This window comes from Hipposideros armiger, unplaced genomic scaffold (genome assembly GCF_001890085.2).
Source record: "Hipposideros armiger isolate ML-2016 unplaced genomic scaffold, ASM189008v1 scaffold_14, whole genome shotgun sequence".
In the NCBI taxonomy this organism is placed as follows: Eukaryota; Metazoa; Chordata; class Mammalia; order Chiroptera; family Hipposideridae; genus Hipposideros; species Hipposideros armiger.
Window position 1 is genome coordinate 4,407,911 of NW_017731364.1, and position 18,353 is coordinate 4,426,263.

General features: G+C 41.5%; 1 protein-coding gene across 1 annotated transcript in view; it reads left to right on the forward strand.

Annotated features, from left to right (window-relative positions):
- Window positions 1-4,770, forward strand: part of AHSG (alpha 2-HS glycoprotein) — a 13,516-nt gene extending 8,746 nt beyond the window's left edge. Inside the window, exons 6-7 of the mRNA XM_019669097.1 lie at window positions 3,340-3,423; window positions 4,070-4,770. Coding sequence (XP_019524642.1) covers window positions 3,340-3,423; window positions 4,070-4,390 — 405 coding nt within the window. The 3' untranslated portion in view covers window positions 4,391-4,770. The remainder of the gene's footprint in view (window positions 1-3,339; window positions 3,424-4,069) is intronic.
- The last annotated feature ends 13,583 nt before the right edge of the window (window positions 4,771-18,353 follow it).

The following is an 18,353-nucleotide window of genomic DNA, read 5'->3' on the forward strand; positions in this document are numbered from 1 at the left end:
AAGCCTGCTGAAGCACCACCACCTCACAGAGTTAGCTACTGTCTCATTAGTTATTAGGGGATGGAGAGGCACCTCGCAGAGGCAGAGCCTTTTTGCAGTTTTATTGAAGACCTTGGAAGGGAACAGAAAGGAAAATATCAACTAAGAGGAGCAAGTCTTTTTCCAGGCCATGGGTGAGCCAGGAGGGACCCCTACATCCCTATCCCTGTGATCCTGGGTCCGAATTTGGGGAATCGCTAAGTGAGGAGAAAAGATTCTGAACTGATTCAATTCACCTCCCTGAATCTGTTAAAGGAAATTTCATCCTCATTTGTGGATTTATAGTGTTTCTATGATATATCTAATGTGTATTTATTTGGAGGAGTATAAAAACCAAATCTCACTTAGTTACACATTTAATGAAAGTAAAAAATTAAGGTCCCGTGAAATTCTGCAAAACTTTAGGGAAGGAGAGATCACTTTGGACTCAAGGCTTCCTGGAGAAGCTGAGGGTGGAACTAGACCTTACAGGATGGGTGTGTTTATATAGGCAGAGTGAGAGGAAAGGGGGCATTTCAGAAGAATGAAAAAGTATAAGCATGTCCTAGTGGAAGAATTAATGGGGGGATGAGTCAAGTGATCCTCACATCACTTTGCCTCCAAGAAAAACCTGATGAGCATAGAGGTTAAAGAGTGGTTTTGAAGTCAGACACATGTTCATTCAGTCCCCAGCTCTGCCAATTATAAGACGCCTGACCTTTGGCCAGCTATTCAAACTGCTTAAGTCTCACTATCTCATTTCCAAATGTGTTAAATGAAGCACACTGCACAGGTTCTTTCTGAGAATTAACTATCACATAGTTCAGTTCTTGGTTCACTGATTTGAGGAAGTCATTATTATGTCTCAGATCATTCTGGAATATCCAGATCCTAATCTTAACATGCTCTATTTCACCTCAGTGATCAATAACTGAGAATTACAATTTCTTCTAATTCATGTGATCTAAGAAGCAGTAAGGCTATACCTCACCTTCTGTGCCAAAACACGCTGGGGTGAAGGAAATGCATTATCAGAGGTCTAGCTTCACACACAGCTATCTCAGACGGGTGACTTCTTTCTTCACAGCAACAACAATAACATTCCACCGGGCTTCTGGTCATTCTCAACAATCTCCATTTATCACTTGATATGTTTTTCTTAGCTCTTTGAGGAGACTGGCTGAAAACCCTGATCCCTGACCACTATGAAAAGTCAGAATATAACGAGTTGCTCCTGATTCCTCTCTGGGGCTCATTTTGTGAGGCTGGCCCACAGCAGTTTTTTTTTTTTTCAAGTCTTTGTTTCACTCTGTATTTTCTGGCTGCCCTGTGGCCCCTTCTTATCATTTACAACAGAGTCAGAAGATGTGGGCCCTATTCCAACTCTGCTACTTCTTAGCAAGGCAATCTTTAGCAGGCCATTTAAGTTTCTAGGCCTCAGTTGATTCGTCTGTCCAATAGAGATCAATTGAAAGATGTATAGGAAAGTGCCTCGGAAGTCCTCTAAATGAACAACACATATTAAGGTGGGAGAGTAAAATCAAGCAGGTGCAGTGTGCCCCTTTCTTCTTAACCCAAGCATCAGATGAGTCCCAGATTCTGCAAATAAAAACCCCTCCTGTGAAGTTCACTCTGAATGTGAACTTATGAACTTTGCATCTATTTTTGGGCAAGGGAATGAGTTTCCTAGTATCCATCCTTCCTGTAAGTTTGAGAAAGGCCTCACAGAGGAACTGACCAAAGAGATCTGATAGATGGCATCCCTTGCTCCCTGGAATTACAGTCCACTTGATGGGATCCCAACCCAGTTTGATGCAGCCCTTTTACTACAATGGCATATGCTGGGGGTGCCAAAAAATGTATACAAGTGGACACTTTGGTAAACATTGCTCAAGCAGTAGTTCACCGTAATCAGAAGTGTCTGGACGCTGATGTTAACCACTTTGAGCATCTCTTGTAATTGCAGAAGTCAAATGTGACTTGTATTTGTCTTTTATTATCAGTATTTATTGAGTATTACGATTTTAATACAATTTTCCTTTCTTAAAATGTGTATACATTTTTTGGCACCCTCTGTATATTTATGATTTGTAAGGGTGAAATTCAGGGAATCAATAACACAATTAAAATTAGCTGGTTTGCAGTTTGACTCACTGCATAGCTCGCTATCTAGCCACCTGTAGTTAGACTTAGTTTGTTTGCAGTTTGATCCATCCTGATAGTCATCTGTTTTCTCTTTGTTTCTCCCCTCACTGATTAACTGAAGAACTCTATTTGTTCCCTTTCTCAAGGCTACCAATACCTTGTTAATTAACAACATCCTAACCTGAAAAGAGCAATTTCTTAATCCTCAGGTTCCTCTACACTGTAACCCACTTTACAACTCCCTTGCAGTTTTTACTGGTGAGCCATAGTCCCAGGTCTTGATGGCCGAGTCTGAGTCCAGAGTCCAGAGATAACATCATCTTCAAACAGACCAGACCCCAGGAAGGATGTCAGCCCTCAAACCTGCTTGACTGGCTCCCCCTTTCCTATACGAGAAAAAGCTAAACTGAAATTAGTACAGCTGTCCACTCTCAGATTCTGGACTCTGCCCCAGTGACCCTACCCAATCCTACCCCACGCCGGTGTTTCTCATCTTACTACCCGAGGCAGCCCTTATCTTTGGACACTGCCATGGGCATTCTCTCTCTGCCCTAAGTTTACTAAAAACTTCCTTTGTAGAGTCTGTGAATGCTTTTATCTTTGTGAAAGACCAGAGATTAATTCCACGCCATGACATGATTTATCGTAGATACAAAATGACCCCAAGAAGGTTTGAATGTCTAACAGGAGGGAGTCATTGAATAAAATATGGCACATCAGTAAATGGAAAATTATACAGACACTAAAAATTATGTTTTCAAGGAATAAGGAATGAATGATGTAAGAAAATGCTCTCATATTATAGTAACTTAAAAACACAGGCTACAAAATGGTAGTCATAATGATCCCAATTAGTATATGATATTTAACAGTATTTAAGAATAAGAAAGAAATACATGGATGTTAATGGAAGTTTTTCTGGGTCACCATCATTTCTGGGATTATGGGTGATTTCTCCCACTCTCAAAGCATTTCTGTATTTTCCACATTTTATATAGAATTATATAGTACATGCCTTCTGTAAGTAGAAACTATAAACTTAGGAAAAAGTTTTTCTTAAAAAGGAATTAAAATGTAAGGTTTTTTGTTCCTTTGATATGTTGGCGTCTCAGTGAAACTGGGGGAGAAATCCACTTTTTGAACCAGTTCAAATAACTCCTCTCTTTCTGTGGACAGCAATATGGCTTCTGTAAGTCGACACTGACTGAAAAGCTTGGTGGGGAAGATGTTGCAGTGACCTGCACAGTGTTCCCAACACAGGTAATGGCATCATGGATACACTTGCCCTCATCTTCAGAACACAATCACCCTTTGACCTTTATGCAGTGCATTTGTAAATACAGGGCATTTGCTGCCCTGTCCTTCTGAGCCCCACGATGATAAATAGCAGTAGGGTATGTGGAATTAGCAACAAATGAGCGGCTATTTCAGCCATTCCTTCCCCTCCCATGAACTGGAGGCTATAGCACAGAACCATCCTAACAGGTAGTTGACAAAGCCACCTTTTTATTTGCTGGGGTGGGAGTGGTTTTCTGAGTTGCAGAGACGAGGTGGCCAGATCTGCCTGGCAGGTCCCGGTAGCTACAGGTGTACATGACAAAGAGGGTGACACCTGGTGAAAGTTAACCATAAGGTGGGGTTCTTTTGCTCCTGGGACGTGTATAAATCTACCATGCCTAAGACAATTGGTGAGAAAGGGACTACCATAAACCAGTTACCCTCCTCTGTAGCTCTTATGACAATACTTTGTACCTAGGTAATTCTTTTTTGTAGTACTTTTTGTCAGATTCCTTGCAAATAAAAATTTTTACTGTGAGTGAATTGGGTGGGGTTCCACCGACAAGCACGAGTGGCGTTGTCTGGGAAGAAAAAGGTAGCTAACCTAAGAAAATGGTTTTCTCTCCAGCCTGTGTTACCACAGCCCCAACCAGATGGCATCAACATACCCTCCTCTATGGTGTCCTCAGCTACACCTGAGTCTCCTCCAGATGCAGTAGTGGTGGGACCCCTTGTGGTGGCAGCTCCCCAGCGAGTGCACCAGGCACACTACGACCTGCGCCACGCCTTTATGGGTGTGGCCTCAGTGGAGTCAGCCTCAGGAGAAGCATTCCACGTGGCAAAAGCACCCGTGGGGAAAGCACCCACAGTGGGGCAGCCTGGTGTTGCTGTTGCTGCTGGTCCAGTGGTCCGCCCTTGCCCCGGGAGAATCAGGCACTTCAAGATCTAGATGAAGGTCAGGGATGAAAAGGTTTGGCACAGAGAACGTAGTCACCATTTCATCCAAGTATAGTTAGGGGTGGGAACCTTGTCTGCTATCAAAGCAAGTGCTACATGTGATCTAGATTAATACCAAATCTTGAATCCCAACTTCTCTTCCTTCTTCGGAGGACAGAAGCAGAGGGGGTGATGGTTATGTTTGATGGAAGATGTAAGGCTGGCAAGCTCATTGTTTTGATGCTGTTACCACCATTGTGTTCTCTGCCTTCTTTGACTTCACAAAAATAACTGGAACTGTGACTTTGAGAGGTGCTCTTGCCAAGCTTATATCTGCTTGTTAATAAAAGTGTCTGAAGGACCTTCCTTAATAAAGAAGGTTCTAAGCTGAAATGTAGTCATGATTATTGCCTACTTCCTCCAATCTAATGTGTGTGTCCTGTCTTCCTAACAGTCACACCACAAGTGTCCCTAAGCAAAATCAAAGTGAAAAAAGAAACAAAATAGAATAAAAATCTGCTATATTACTACATGGGAACAAGTGAGACTAGAATCTGCTCACAACCCATAGGATATGCCCATGTCCCTATGAGAAAATAATTATTTTCATTTCATAAGGGTCAAAAAATATTGCTAAAAGAGGACAAAGTACCTGAACTTTGTACAGACAAATCAACCATTGGTTTTCCCCAATACCAGGTAAAGAACGATTGGTAATTAACCTCACTTTAATTATACCTGTTTATAATTTATGTTTAAAATAACTGTTGATTGTACTGTATACACATCATTTTATGACAGAGCATTGGTCTTTCTAGCCAATCCATTTTAAGGCTTTAACTGAAAGCTCTGGTTTATAGCATAAATAGAGGAGGGATACCTGGACAGATAAATTCAATGGACATTTGTAGACACTATCCAAGTATTTAGATAACATAAAGGAATAAACAGTTCCCACTATAGAATGGTGCCTGGACGGTTTCAGTTTTTGTCTGCTAGAATTAGGTTGTTCTGAGCAATCTAAGTTTTGGGCCCTTTCATATGTAATTTTAAAGGGGTGGGACTAACAACCAGTTGAGTGGCTTCATGAATCAAGAAGACTCAGTCAAGCACTGACACTGTATCACTCTTGCCTAAAGGTTTTGCCAATATTCCAGTAACCAGAGGAAGGTGGGAAAACCACTAGGAGCCTCAGAAGCCAGGGAAGACGAGGAAGGTATGGTCAGCTGGGCTTAATGCTGCAGAAAGAGCAATGAGAATGAGGAATGAGAAAAGGCCATGGTCAGCTGGCTGATTTGCAGGTCATGGTGACCACTGGCAGATGCAGTTTCACTAGGAGGGTAAGTGGAAAAGCCTCGTTGCAGAGGTCTGACAGGTAGTATGTATATGACAAAGGAATGGAAGGGCACATATGTCCTCCTCTTTAAAGCAATTTGATAGGGAGGAGTGGGAGAGATAAGATAGAATCTAAAAGGAGAACTGGGTGGAGAGAAGTTTTTTTTTCAAGAAAGGAGAGTTTCAAGCCTATTGAGGGCAAAGGATAGAAAGAGATGGAAGAAGAAAGAAAGGAGATGGATAGGGCAGGGTGCCACAGGAGATATTTAGTGGAGAGCTGGAAATGGGAGGGTGTGAGCAGTTCTACTAAGGATTCTAGCCCTTGAGAGAGCTTGGAAAAACATCCTGAAGAGGTATCCTTCGCCCAGTGCTAAAAGAGACTTGCCCACTGACCATCCCTGTACACACAGGTGTGGCTATGAAGGAGCATATATTGTATTAGTCACAATGTTTTCCATGGTAGTTGGTAGATACCCAACCCAAAGTAGCTTAAGTATAAAGGTGAGTGCTAGTACCTGTGTACTGGGAATTCAAATGGATGAGTCCTACCTAAGGCACAGCTGGATCCAGGGGTTCAAAAGATGTTCTCTCTCTCTCCCTCCCTCCCTCTCTCATTCTCCCTCTCTCCCTCTCCCTCCTCTCCCACCCGTTTCTCAGTAATGCCTTCTTGTCTTAGCCAGGATGGACATTGTCCGTCTCACACCTACATCAGCATTAGTGCCTAAGCCTGAAGAAAGCGAGAAGGTTTAGTCAAGAAGCGCCAAGGAAGGCGCTAAGCCAGAGGAATAGCAAGCACGAAGGCCTCGAGGTAGGAAATAGGTCACTGTAGCCAAGGATGAGAAAAGAAGCTGGACTGAAGCAAGGAAGAGGAAGAGGAGGGCTGTAGAAGATGAGATGGAAGAAGTGGACAGGGACCAGGGCATGAGCAGCCTTGAAGTCCCCAGAAGGAGGTGGGATGTTATTCTCAGTGCAATGGGAAACCGCTAAATGTTTTAAGCCAGGCAGTGGCATCATCTGCTTTATGTTACAAGATCACTCAGGCTCTGTGGTTCTCAACTTAGGGATGGGGAGAGGTGGGTGGAGCAGTATCACCTCCCCCTCGGAAAGACAGTTGGAAGTAAGTGGAGGCTAGGGACAGAGGCTAGGGATGCTAAACATTCTGAAATGAACAGAACAGCCCCAACAATGAGCAATGATTAATTAATGCTCTGAATGCCAATAGCATTCACCTTGTCCGTTGCTATAGGGAAAATGGATTGTAGCTGAGCAAGAATCGTCACGGGATAGGAAGTGACTGGCTCTTTCTAGGGGAGCAATAAGTGTACCTTAGACTAAAGTGATAAGCAGCCGATGTAAAACAATGATATAATTTGCAGGTAGAACTCCAAGGACCTGCTAATGAATTTGATGTGGGAGTAAGAGAGAGGTGAAGGGTGGTTCCTGAATTTGCTGCTTTGGAAACTGGGTAGATAGTGGTGCCATTTAGTGAGGCAGAGGGCCCTGGGTTTTTTCATTTGAGTTACCTCAGCTTCTCTCCTCTCTGTCTTGAAATTGTGCAGTTGATTTATGTCAGGCTAACCCAGAGGTCGGCAAACTGTGGCTCGCGAGCCACATGCGGCTCTTTGGGTACGTTCCATCTCAAAAGTTTGCCGACCTCTGGGCTAACCCATGCCTTTCAAAGAAGCAATTGAACCTGACAGACCCATGTGACCTGGCCACAGGTCAGACCTGTATGACTTGCTTCACCTTTCACTTCTTATTTTCCTCATTATACAACCAGGCGTATACAACAACCTGGCAGGGCCATAAGGAGGGTTAAATGAAATGCTGGAAATTTATGTTTGGAACCTTCTTGACACAGTCTAGGTTCTCAGTAAATGCCCTACCTCTCTGCTTCCTCTTCCTGTCCTCTGAATTTGGTTGCTTCAGAAGATTATGTTCGTGACTTTCTCTTAAATGTACTCTCTGCTTGGCAAGTCCATCCTCTTTCATGATTTAAACTCTCAGTTTTACACAGGTAACTTCCAACTTTACAGCTCCAGCTTGGGCCCCTCTTTTGAATTCCAACACTGCATTTCCAAATGTCTCTGGGATTTCCTCACTTGAATTCACCTAGAACAGTTTCCTACGTGATTTATTTTATCTAAGTGATGCATACCTGAAGACTCAGCATTATTCAAAATGTGCATGTTCTAGAAAAAATTTCTTCCCAAGAATAAACATAAATTAGAGAAGATGAGTTATGGAGCTGTTAAATCTACTGCACTTATAGCACATTTTTGCATTAATGCTGCGCTATATTTTCTCAACATCATTTTTTACATGTTGCTGCGTGCTCTCTTCTAAATTAATAGCATTGCATATGTCCCATTTACTTGCCTTCTTAGTGGCTCTTTAATCACATCTAACTCATGTTCCAAAGTTACTGAATTTCGGGTATATTTTTCAGAACCTGTACCACTACCACCAATTAACAATATTTGATGGATGTTAGGATAATACAAACATTAATTTCCCATTAATCATTTTCATAAAATACTGCTGATGTGGACACATTCCAATCTCTGCATTGGCTTTTAGGGTATTTTACCACCATTCCTGAAATGTTCATTTTCCTCTGCCATTGGGCTGGCCCTTCCCATCCTTGTAATTATTCCTGACATCCACAGGGACTCTCGCACGTTCCCCAGTTGCTGTAGTGCTTCTCCTCTCCAGCCCCAGCCAACTTCAGCACCCCGGCTGATGGCCCACCTACCCCACCCACCCCCATCCAACATCTGGATCTCTCCCTCATGTTGCCTTCTCTACTACTTCTGTTTCTGCCACCTTCTTGTACCCACCATCAGACCCACATGAGCAGTTGTCCTCATCCTGAATGGCAAACCTTGCTCCACCCTTGCTCTGACCTTAGCCACCTTTTCACCCACCTCTCAGTCACCCTTGATCAGGTTAAACTGGTTGTTCAACCCCACTGAGGGCTTTGGCCCCTCTATTTCTATGTATTAGTCCACGTATCAGACTCCTCCTGGTTTCACTTCCTTGTCTGCGAGGCCCAATCCTACAGTCAGTCATTTCACCGATATCCACACAAGCACCATCTGCAAGTCTTGACCTCTGTTCTCTGGACCACATGCCTTTCCAGGGTCCAACTCCAGCTGGACTTTTCTAACCTTGTTCAAAACCTGCGGGGTCTGGCTGAAGGACTTCCCATAGCTTGGCTCTTGATACCGTGACAAATGTTGCTTCTGTCCTCAAGGGGGACCATGGGGTTACCCACTTTCATGCTCCTCGTTTTTACTCCTTCCCATTTCGCACAATGGTTAATCCATATATTTGCCCCTTATGAGTCTCTGATCACACTCTTACATCTTGATCCCCAACATTTATTCAGTTTCCAAATATTCCCAGGTAAAAATCCACACCACCCCCAACTCCCTCCAGTATATCTCCAAAGTCTCCCGTTCTTACCTCCTCTCTCGCTCAGAGTAGATGTCTTTCTCCTCTCTCAAGCTGTCCTCCCCACCCACCTCACCCTCCGTAATTATTTTGCCTTCCCCAGTATTCTTTCCATGCTCACATCAGCCTCACCCTTTCCACTGACCTCAAATACTTTCAGATAATTCCCATCCTGAAAAGTCACTCACCCCTTGATCCTGCATCCCTCTCAAGCCACTTCTGTATCCCTCCCTTTCCCTTTACCATCAAACCTCCTTTTAAAAAATATGTACTTAATTTACTTTAAATGCTACATGCTCACTAAGAAAATTTGGAAAATACTGAGAAGCTAGCTGAAAGAATAAAAATAAGTGCTTCTTATATTCCTATATCTCAGATACAGACATTATTAACATTTTTTTGGTACTGTATCCATTCTACCTCCCAACCCTACTCTGCAGAGGTGCTTCATAAAACAGTACAATTACCCTGCAGTTTCAGTGGTCTATCTAGCTATTAAGCTTGTAACTGAACTTTATAACATAAATGTTTTCTGTCACTATATAGGCCTCACAAGCATAATTTGTAATGACTAGTCCATTGTGACAGTATTTCAGCGAATGGACATACTGTAGTTTATTTATCCATTCTCCTATTGTTGGACATTTAGGTGGCTACCACCTTTTCAAGTTGTAAGTAACATGGCAATTGTTGAACACAAGACAATGGGCCCAAAATGGAATCACTTATGCTAAGCCCCACATCACTAAACCAAGACTTAATTACAGTTTCAGCTCCCTCAGAAATGAAATCTTAAACCAGTCAATCAGAAATCATCTGATCAGTACTAGATAGGTAATCTGCTTGATAGACTTCTGCCATCCCCTAAAGGAAAGTAACTTTGCAATAACTAACTCACTTTTTTGCCTAGTATAACTTTCTTGTTCCCACTCTCTTCTGCTTATAAAAGTCTTTCATTTTGTACAGCTCCTTGGAGTTCCTTTCTATCTTCTAGATGGAATGCTGCATGATTCAAATAAACTTTTGCTCAAATAAACTCAAACATTTTAATATGCCTCAGTGTATCTTTTAACACAGTAAATATTATGCATAAAATTTTCCAATATTTTTGAGTACTTTCTAAGGGTAGAGTCTCAGAAATAGAACTACTATTCCAAAATAATATGAAATATTTTAAGATTTTTGGCATTTATTGTCATATTGCTTTCCAAACAGATTTTACCAATCTACACAGCCAGGATCTGAGAATGCCCATTTTACTGATAATGCCATCACTCAGCGTTATCACTCCCCACCCCAAGTGCTAACTTATAACTGCCTTAGTAATTAAGACATAATTTATTGTATCCCTGTCACACTCAGTCCACTATACTTTGGCTCATATTCACACCAATATAATGAAATTGCTTTGGAGAAAGGTCACCATTGACCTCCTTATTGCCAAAGCCATCGATCTGCTGATTTGTTTCTTCTTTTTATACTATTTAATCTCTCTGCAATGATTGATGCTGTTGTTTACCTCCTATTTGGAGCTCTTTCTCTGTCTCTATGTCCTCTAGACATCTCTAAAGAGTTAAGAGTCCCTGGGATTTTCATCTTGGCTCTTCTCACTTTATATGCTCTACCTGGCAATCTTATCCACTGTATAACTTCAATTTTCTGAGTGGTCTTATTCCATAGATCCTCCTTCTGCTGTATTTTTAATCTCTCCTTCGGTAATAGCCCTACACCCTCAGCATATAAATGTACTCAAGTCTCTTCCATTTTTTAAAGAGGCCCTTCCTCAATCTTGTATTCCTCTCTTACATGTGTTGCTTTCTTCTATTTGAAGCCAAGCTTTTAAAACCAGGGGTCTCAACTTCCTGAACTCCCATTTATTTTTTTAAAATGTTTTTGTTGTTGTTATTTTCTTATGTTGTACACAGCTAAGATTACAAAAGTTGGGAAGAGGGGTGGCTGGTTAGCTCAGTTGGTTAGAGCGTGGTGCTGATAACACCAAGGTTGCCTGTTCGATCCTCGCATGGGCCACTCTCAGCTGTGACCTCCTTAAAAAAATAAAAGTTGGAATGAGTTTGAGATTAGCAGCAAGTTACATTAATGGATATATATGAATATAATGGATATATATATGTGTATATACATACATACATACATACACATATATATATACATATATACATATATATGTATATATATGTATATATATATATGTATATATATATTTATAGGGCTCTTTGCCATGTCACAGACTTATGTTCAGAAGTGAGAATAAAAAATTCTAGGAGGTTTATTTCATACTAGAATTTATTACCTCGTGTTGTTTGGTGGGGTGTTATGTTTATTTTACTGTAATTTCATAGTTACAAGTTTTGCACTCTTTCAACCTGGGCTTAACCTAAGTGGTCTTTATTTTTCAAAAAACAGAAATTTGGCTTCCACCCCCACCACTCCATTGAAACGACTGTCAACAAAGGCCGCCAGGGACCTCTTGGATGCTGAATCCTAGAGATACATGGTTAGCTTTTTATTTTTGTTCAAGTTCTCAATGCCTTGTGACCCTCTGATCACCCCTTTCCATTTTGAATTCAGTCCTCCCTTGTCCACGGAGCCTGGCTTTCTCCTCTGCAACCTTTCAATCTCAGACTTTTTATTTTAAGTTTATTTTCCTCTGCTTGTCCTTTGAAGATTAGTTTTCCCAGAGTTCCACCTCAGTTCTCATCTTGTTACGTTACCTGCCCTTCCAGAGTGAGCGCGTCACTCCCATGGTTTTAGCTTTCATGTGGAACTGATGATGATTACTCATCTCTTTTAAGTGTCAGATCCATGTATAACACCTATTATAAATCTCCACTTACAGATCTATTGGGTCCTTCAAACTTAACAGTCTGGAACTCAGTTCTCCATCTGCTCCCCTCCCAAACCTGCCCCCCTCCTAAGACAGCAGCACAACTCCTCAGCCTCGTCATGGAGCCTGGAACCTCTGGGCTCATTCTTAATCTCTCCTTCCTCCTAAATGCCATATCTAATGGGTCACCAAGTGTTGATTTTTTACATCCTTCTACATCTCAGATTTATCCCTTCCTCTCTGTTTGCACTGTCACTTCTGTCTCTGCAGCAGCATCACCTCCAACAGGTCTCCCTTGCCCACAACTGTGTCATTCAGGATTCAACCTGAGGCGATATTACAGGGAACTGGCTTAGGCAATCATGCCTCTCCTTTATTGTGGGCTGTATAGACAGTCCCTCTAAGGCTATGCTATATCTGATTCTGAAGCCTGAAGTCCTTGGGGCAGGTGCTCAGGAAGAAAAGATGGATGTGATGTGGGGAGATTGAGAGCAGACTGGAATCCACAAACAGGAGCTGGAAACCCACAAGGATAAACTGACACCCACGTTCATTTCTTTGCCTCTGACTTCAGTGGTGAGGGTGTCCTGCAGAAGGCAGCATCATTCATGCTACCTGGAGCGATCTTTCTGAGAACCAAGTCTTTAAAACCCTTCTGTGACTCCCCAGTGCTTTGAGAATACTATACAAATTATTACAGCACAGAGGGTGCTCAGGTCCCTGCCCGCTTATCTGTCTTGGTAGCTTGTCCTTCCCCTGCCCTTCTTCTCATCTCCTTCTTTCTGCCTTCTAACTCACACACACACACACACACACACACACACACACACACACACACACAGAGAGAAGTCATATAAAATTACAGTAGGAAAAAAATTACCCATAATAATTGAGCCCTGGTTTATTTAAAATTAGCAGTATTTCCGAAGTTTAGATATTTTAGCTCCAAAAAAAAAAGGAGAACAATTGGAAACCTATGACATTAACTGCTAAAACAGAAAAGGCTGAGAATTGTCACAAATTATGCATTACATGCCAAGTATCCCTCATATCACTGGGAGAATTCACTAAAAAGGACACGACCCTGTGCCGACACAGGGTCCTTTCCGTTGTCACGGACTGGTCATTTGTAGCCTGATGGTGTCTGTTATCCACCATATGCCACTGGGGCAAATGATTCTCTAGTTGTTACGATAGAATAGATTAAAAAAAACAGGACTTTGTAAAAAGCCTTTTTAGAACATTGCTGGGTTTGGATTCATTGGTGTTTAGGCTCCTGGGTATACTTTCTCTGAATCTGCTTGCTCCAACTTTGAGGTCTTAAACATGTGGACCCTCCCCCAAGTCTTCATGGAACTAACTCCTATTCACTCTTCAAAGCTTGTCTGCGATGTCACCTCCCCCAGGAAGTCATTGCTAGTTCCTTTTGTCCCCTCTGTCTGTCCAGGCCTGGGATAGGAGCTAACCCCTAGACTTCCTTTTTGGTTAGACATATCACTCAGAATTGTAATCTCCTCAGGGCAGGGGATTTTTTTTTAAAATTCTTTATCCCCAGCATCTAGCATTGTGCCTGTCACAGAATACTTACTTCATTCACTGGAAAAAAAACTTAGCACATTAGTTGAATGGAGGAAATTCCTTCTTATCCCCCAAAGTCTTGATTCATCTGTCCACTGAGGAGCTGAGAAACCCAAGCTTGGCACATTCAACTGAAAATCATTCTCTAGCGTTTTATACACTGCTGGTGTGAATACTATTTGTTATAATTTTTTGAAGGGCAATGCGGCAAATTCTATCAAAAACTTTAACATTAGGAATTGTCTTTAATCCAGTCATTCCTAGGCATTTGTACTAAGGAAATAATTAAGGGTGTGAACAAAGGTTTACCCACAAGAATGTTAATTGTAGCATTGTTTATAATAGCAGATAATTGGAAACAATATACATGTCTATCAAAGAGAATTTGATTTGAATAATTGAATCAACAGTCAATGGACTGCTATATAATAAATAAAATTTAAGTTGTACAAGTGGGTTTATTTATATGTTAAGATGTTCATAATCTATTGTGGGATTTTAAAAACAAGTTACAATATAATAGGTACAGTATTACATTATTTTTATATAAAATATGTATGATATATGCATAGAAGAAAATATAGAAGGATAGTCATAAACTATTAATAGTGCAGTGGAATATTCTCATCTTTTTTATATTTCTATAATGCACATAAATTGCTTTGATAATATTCTTTTAATGAGAAAAAAAAGCTTAAATAACTCTTAGTGACTTCTCTAAGCCCTTTATCCAGTTCTATTAATAGGCATAAATGCTTTTGGACCAAAAGGAAGAAGACAAAAATTACCAAACATTAAGACATGATTGGGTGGGCATATATCACATGCATGATCTCAGTTAGTCCTGTGAAATATGCATGCTATCCCCATTTGTTTGATGAGAAAACGGGGTATCAGAGAAAATAAATTGTACCTACGCTTGAAGTCACATAGCTAGTGACAGATTGCATCCAATAGGTGTACCCCACTATAAACTCTGGCTTTTCCACTACCCTACTCAGGAGTGCCCAACTCTGAGGCCAGTGTCCACACTGAGAGGAGTCAAAGCCTAAGGTCATTGTCCTCTGATGTAAGGCCACCGGAGACCAAGGACCCTTGCATTGGCAACAACTGGACCAAAGCTGTGGGGGTGTATATTGGTTTTGCCCAGTGGTTAATGAATAATAGTCTATCTATCTGAATGAGTATTGACCCAACAAGATCCATGATGAAGGGTAAAATATCACACACTCACTGGGAAGAGCGCCGCATAAGCGGTCGTGGGACAACCTCTGGCTGGATGCGTTATCTTGGGCAGGTCGTCTAATTTCTTAGGACTGTGGTTATGTCATTTAAAGAAAATGAGGGTTGACCTACCCAACATCTAAGGACACTTCAATCTCTAACGCTGCACCATTGTGTGATAAAATATACATCCCACAGCATGTAGGAAGGGCATCTTCTTGTGGGAAGAAGAACAGGAATACACATTTCCAGTGTCTCAAAGTCCCCAATTTCATCAACCCTCAGAGAGAGATTTTATTATTATTATTATTATTATTTCCAAAAGGAGGAAACTGATTCTTACAAAAGTTACAGGGACAATTTCTCAAGCTTTTGAGCAGCTTCCTGCATAAAACTTGACATTTTTTTTCACCCTCTCCCCAACTCTTCCTTGTTCTTTTTAAAGAACCTGTGATTTCATGACAACTTCCCAGTTTTCTAGAAAATTAGGGATAAATTAATGCATTCTCTGACAGAGACGCAAAAAGCTGGCACATCATTTCCTCTGACAGAGTCACATAGGTCTCTGCCCAGCTCAGCTGCAACTCCTTTAGCCTGGCTCTGGAGACGCAACACCAAATCTTTCCTAAAGGGACATCCCTCAAAGCTTATTTATTCTTTACTTACTTCCCCGGGGGTGTGTGGGGGGGGGTGGAATGAGTGTTGCAGACCATTGTCTCACCTAGGAGTTTCCTAACAAACAGCCTCTGTTTTCTCTGTGTGCTTTTTTGAGCACCTGGATCCTGAGAACTCACACCCAGGACTGCTAAGGTACTGCTCAGAGTCCCCCAGGACGTCTCAGCTGTGTTTTGAAACTAAAGGAAATTTAACAAGTTTCTTGAACATTGAAAAGCGGCAAGGTCATGCTCATAATTTGAAAACAAAGAAAATGACTTCAGAAATTTCCTTCTCTATTCAGTTCCTAATAGCTGGAAGATACTGCTATAGGGGGGAAAGGGCAGGAAATGTACAATTTCACCCTCCCCTCTGCTCACCCACCCTTGTACTCTCATCCCTCTTCTCTTCTCCCCTCTGTCTCCCCATCCACCCTTCCTCTTATAGCACCAACAGGAACTGCTGGTTCAGTGGGTAAGTGGTAATTCCCAAGAATGGGCATAATTAGGGGTTGCATACTGGAGGACAGGACCTCATTCCCGCCTCTAATGTGCTGCAGACAGGGTTAATTTTTAATTGCCTCTTCTCTGTGCCCCTGTGGCATCATGTGTGTGTATTAGTCAATCTTCATTATTGCGGATCCTACTACATTGATGATTCTTGCCTGAATTAGTTATTATAACGATGGTTACAATGTTGATTTTCTAACTCTATTATTTCATCTGTACTTAGTAATTCACATTTTATTGTAAACAAAAGTGTTTCCTTTTTCCTTATTTAGTTAGTACCGGTATGGACTCATGAATCTCTCTTTTAGTCACAATAGATTGTAATTCACTGACATCATTTGTTCTGATGCTCAGATTGTTTCAGGTATTACAGTGGATTTCCTTCAAGTGATTTCTTTTTACATGAACTTATTCTTTGAGCACTTCCTTACTTCCTGTCACAAGGACATCTTGTACTTCCCCTTCCCCTGGAATCAGCCATTTCTTCAAGGAGCTTTGGTTGCGTCTGGTTGCGTTTGGTAGCGAATAGTACATGGAAACCAAGATCTGAGCACAAGATGGTCTCACTGCTACTGAGAGCCCTTGCTCCTAGGCCTTTGAAGTGGACACAATTAGAAAAAGTGGTAATTTCATATGGTTCAACTCTCACTCATGCTATCTATGTAAAATCATGAACTCATTCTGCTGCCTCTAGAGCCAAACCAAACTCACAGAATTTTCCTTGTCTTCTCTCATTCTCACTCCCCTGCACCCCACCCTTCCCTCGTGAGAACCATGGTTCCTAAACAGCAAAATAACAATAACAATTACAACACACAAAATTGTTTTAGGAATTGCTAAATCCATTCCACTATGGAAAAACAAACCTATGAAGTAGAGTTCAAGATTTCTTTGCGTTTCTTTTTTCTTTAGACTGATGACATATAATCAAAGACTTGTGTTCTAAAGTTACTTGAATTTGTTCTCTTTTTTCCTTTCACTGTGTCTGATATTCACTTAGAACACAGGATCATTTGTTTCTGTTTGTATTCGATTTTAGCCCTCCCCCTCCAGTTTTACTGAATTGTTTTGAATATGTAAGACATTAACATGGTTCCCAAAGTAAAAACTATACAAAAAGAAATAGTACTGGCAGTTTTGAGTAACTTATCTTTTGGATCTTATTTATATTTATGATTATCTTTTAATTATTACTAAATATACCTCCCTCCAATAGAGTTTGGTGAGCTCTCCTGTTGAACACACCTCCTCATTCCTCCACTCAACTTTGGCTGTCCTATAGCCATCCCCCCTCCCCAGTTTTACAGAGATATAATTGACATAAAACATTGTGTAAATTTAAGGTACACAACATGATGATTTGATATAGGTATATATTATTATTACCACAATAAGGTTAGTTATCGACTCACATGCTTGCCTTTTTTTTCTTTTTTTTTTGTGGTGAGAACACTTAAGATCTAATCTCTTAGCAACTTTCAAGTATACAACACAGCATTGTTAACTATAGTCACCATGCTGTGCACCCGATCCTCAGAACTGATTCTACCTGCATGGAGTGACCACCAGGTAGACATTTGGACCCTTTGCCCACCATCACCCATTTCCCCCACCCTCCAACTCATATCCTTTTATTTCTTCATCAGAATCTCCTTAATCCCCAATATGCAGGCCAAATCCAGAAAAGAAGCAACTGAATCATGGCTGAGCTTCCACTGATAGGAAACGTGCTAGAGCTGCCGCCCCTCTGTGGGACTGGGTCATGCAGTCACGTTCTGGTTATATTAATTGGGCAGATGTTACCACACATTGGAAAGGACACATGTTTGGGGTGGCACAGTCATCAAATGGGAGTAAAGACACCTCCCAGCACAGCTTTACATGGATTAAGTGTAAGTACTTCAGGCTCAGCAGTGCTGGCATGCGATAGGCACTCAGCAGTGTTAACTCCCTTTTTTCCTTTGGTCAGTGTATGGGCAGCACTGGTTAGGCTGGAATGTAGCAATAAAGTCACCCATTGGGAGTGGAACCTCTGAGAACCAGCACCTCTGGGTGAAGGAAGCCATCTGCAGGGAGGCCACATCCTCCAAGTTGCCTTGTAAAGGTGTTGGTGTGGCAATTTGGGAAGTGCCCAAGTCTGATCGAGATGCCAGGTGGTTCCTCAGAAAAAGATTGTCCCTAATTAAAGTTTAGCCTTCTGCCTAGGACCCTGCCTCTAATTTAGGAACCAGGGTGTGTACCTGGCAGTGGAAGCCACTAATGAAGGCTGCAGCTCAGCCAAGCGGATTGTTGCCTGGTGTTCTGAAGTGACAATGAGTCAATTTTCAGGATATAAAAGGGTGATCAGAGACGAAGAACTTGTCCAGCCCTGCTGG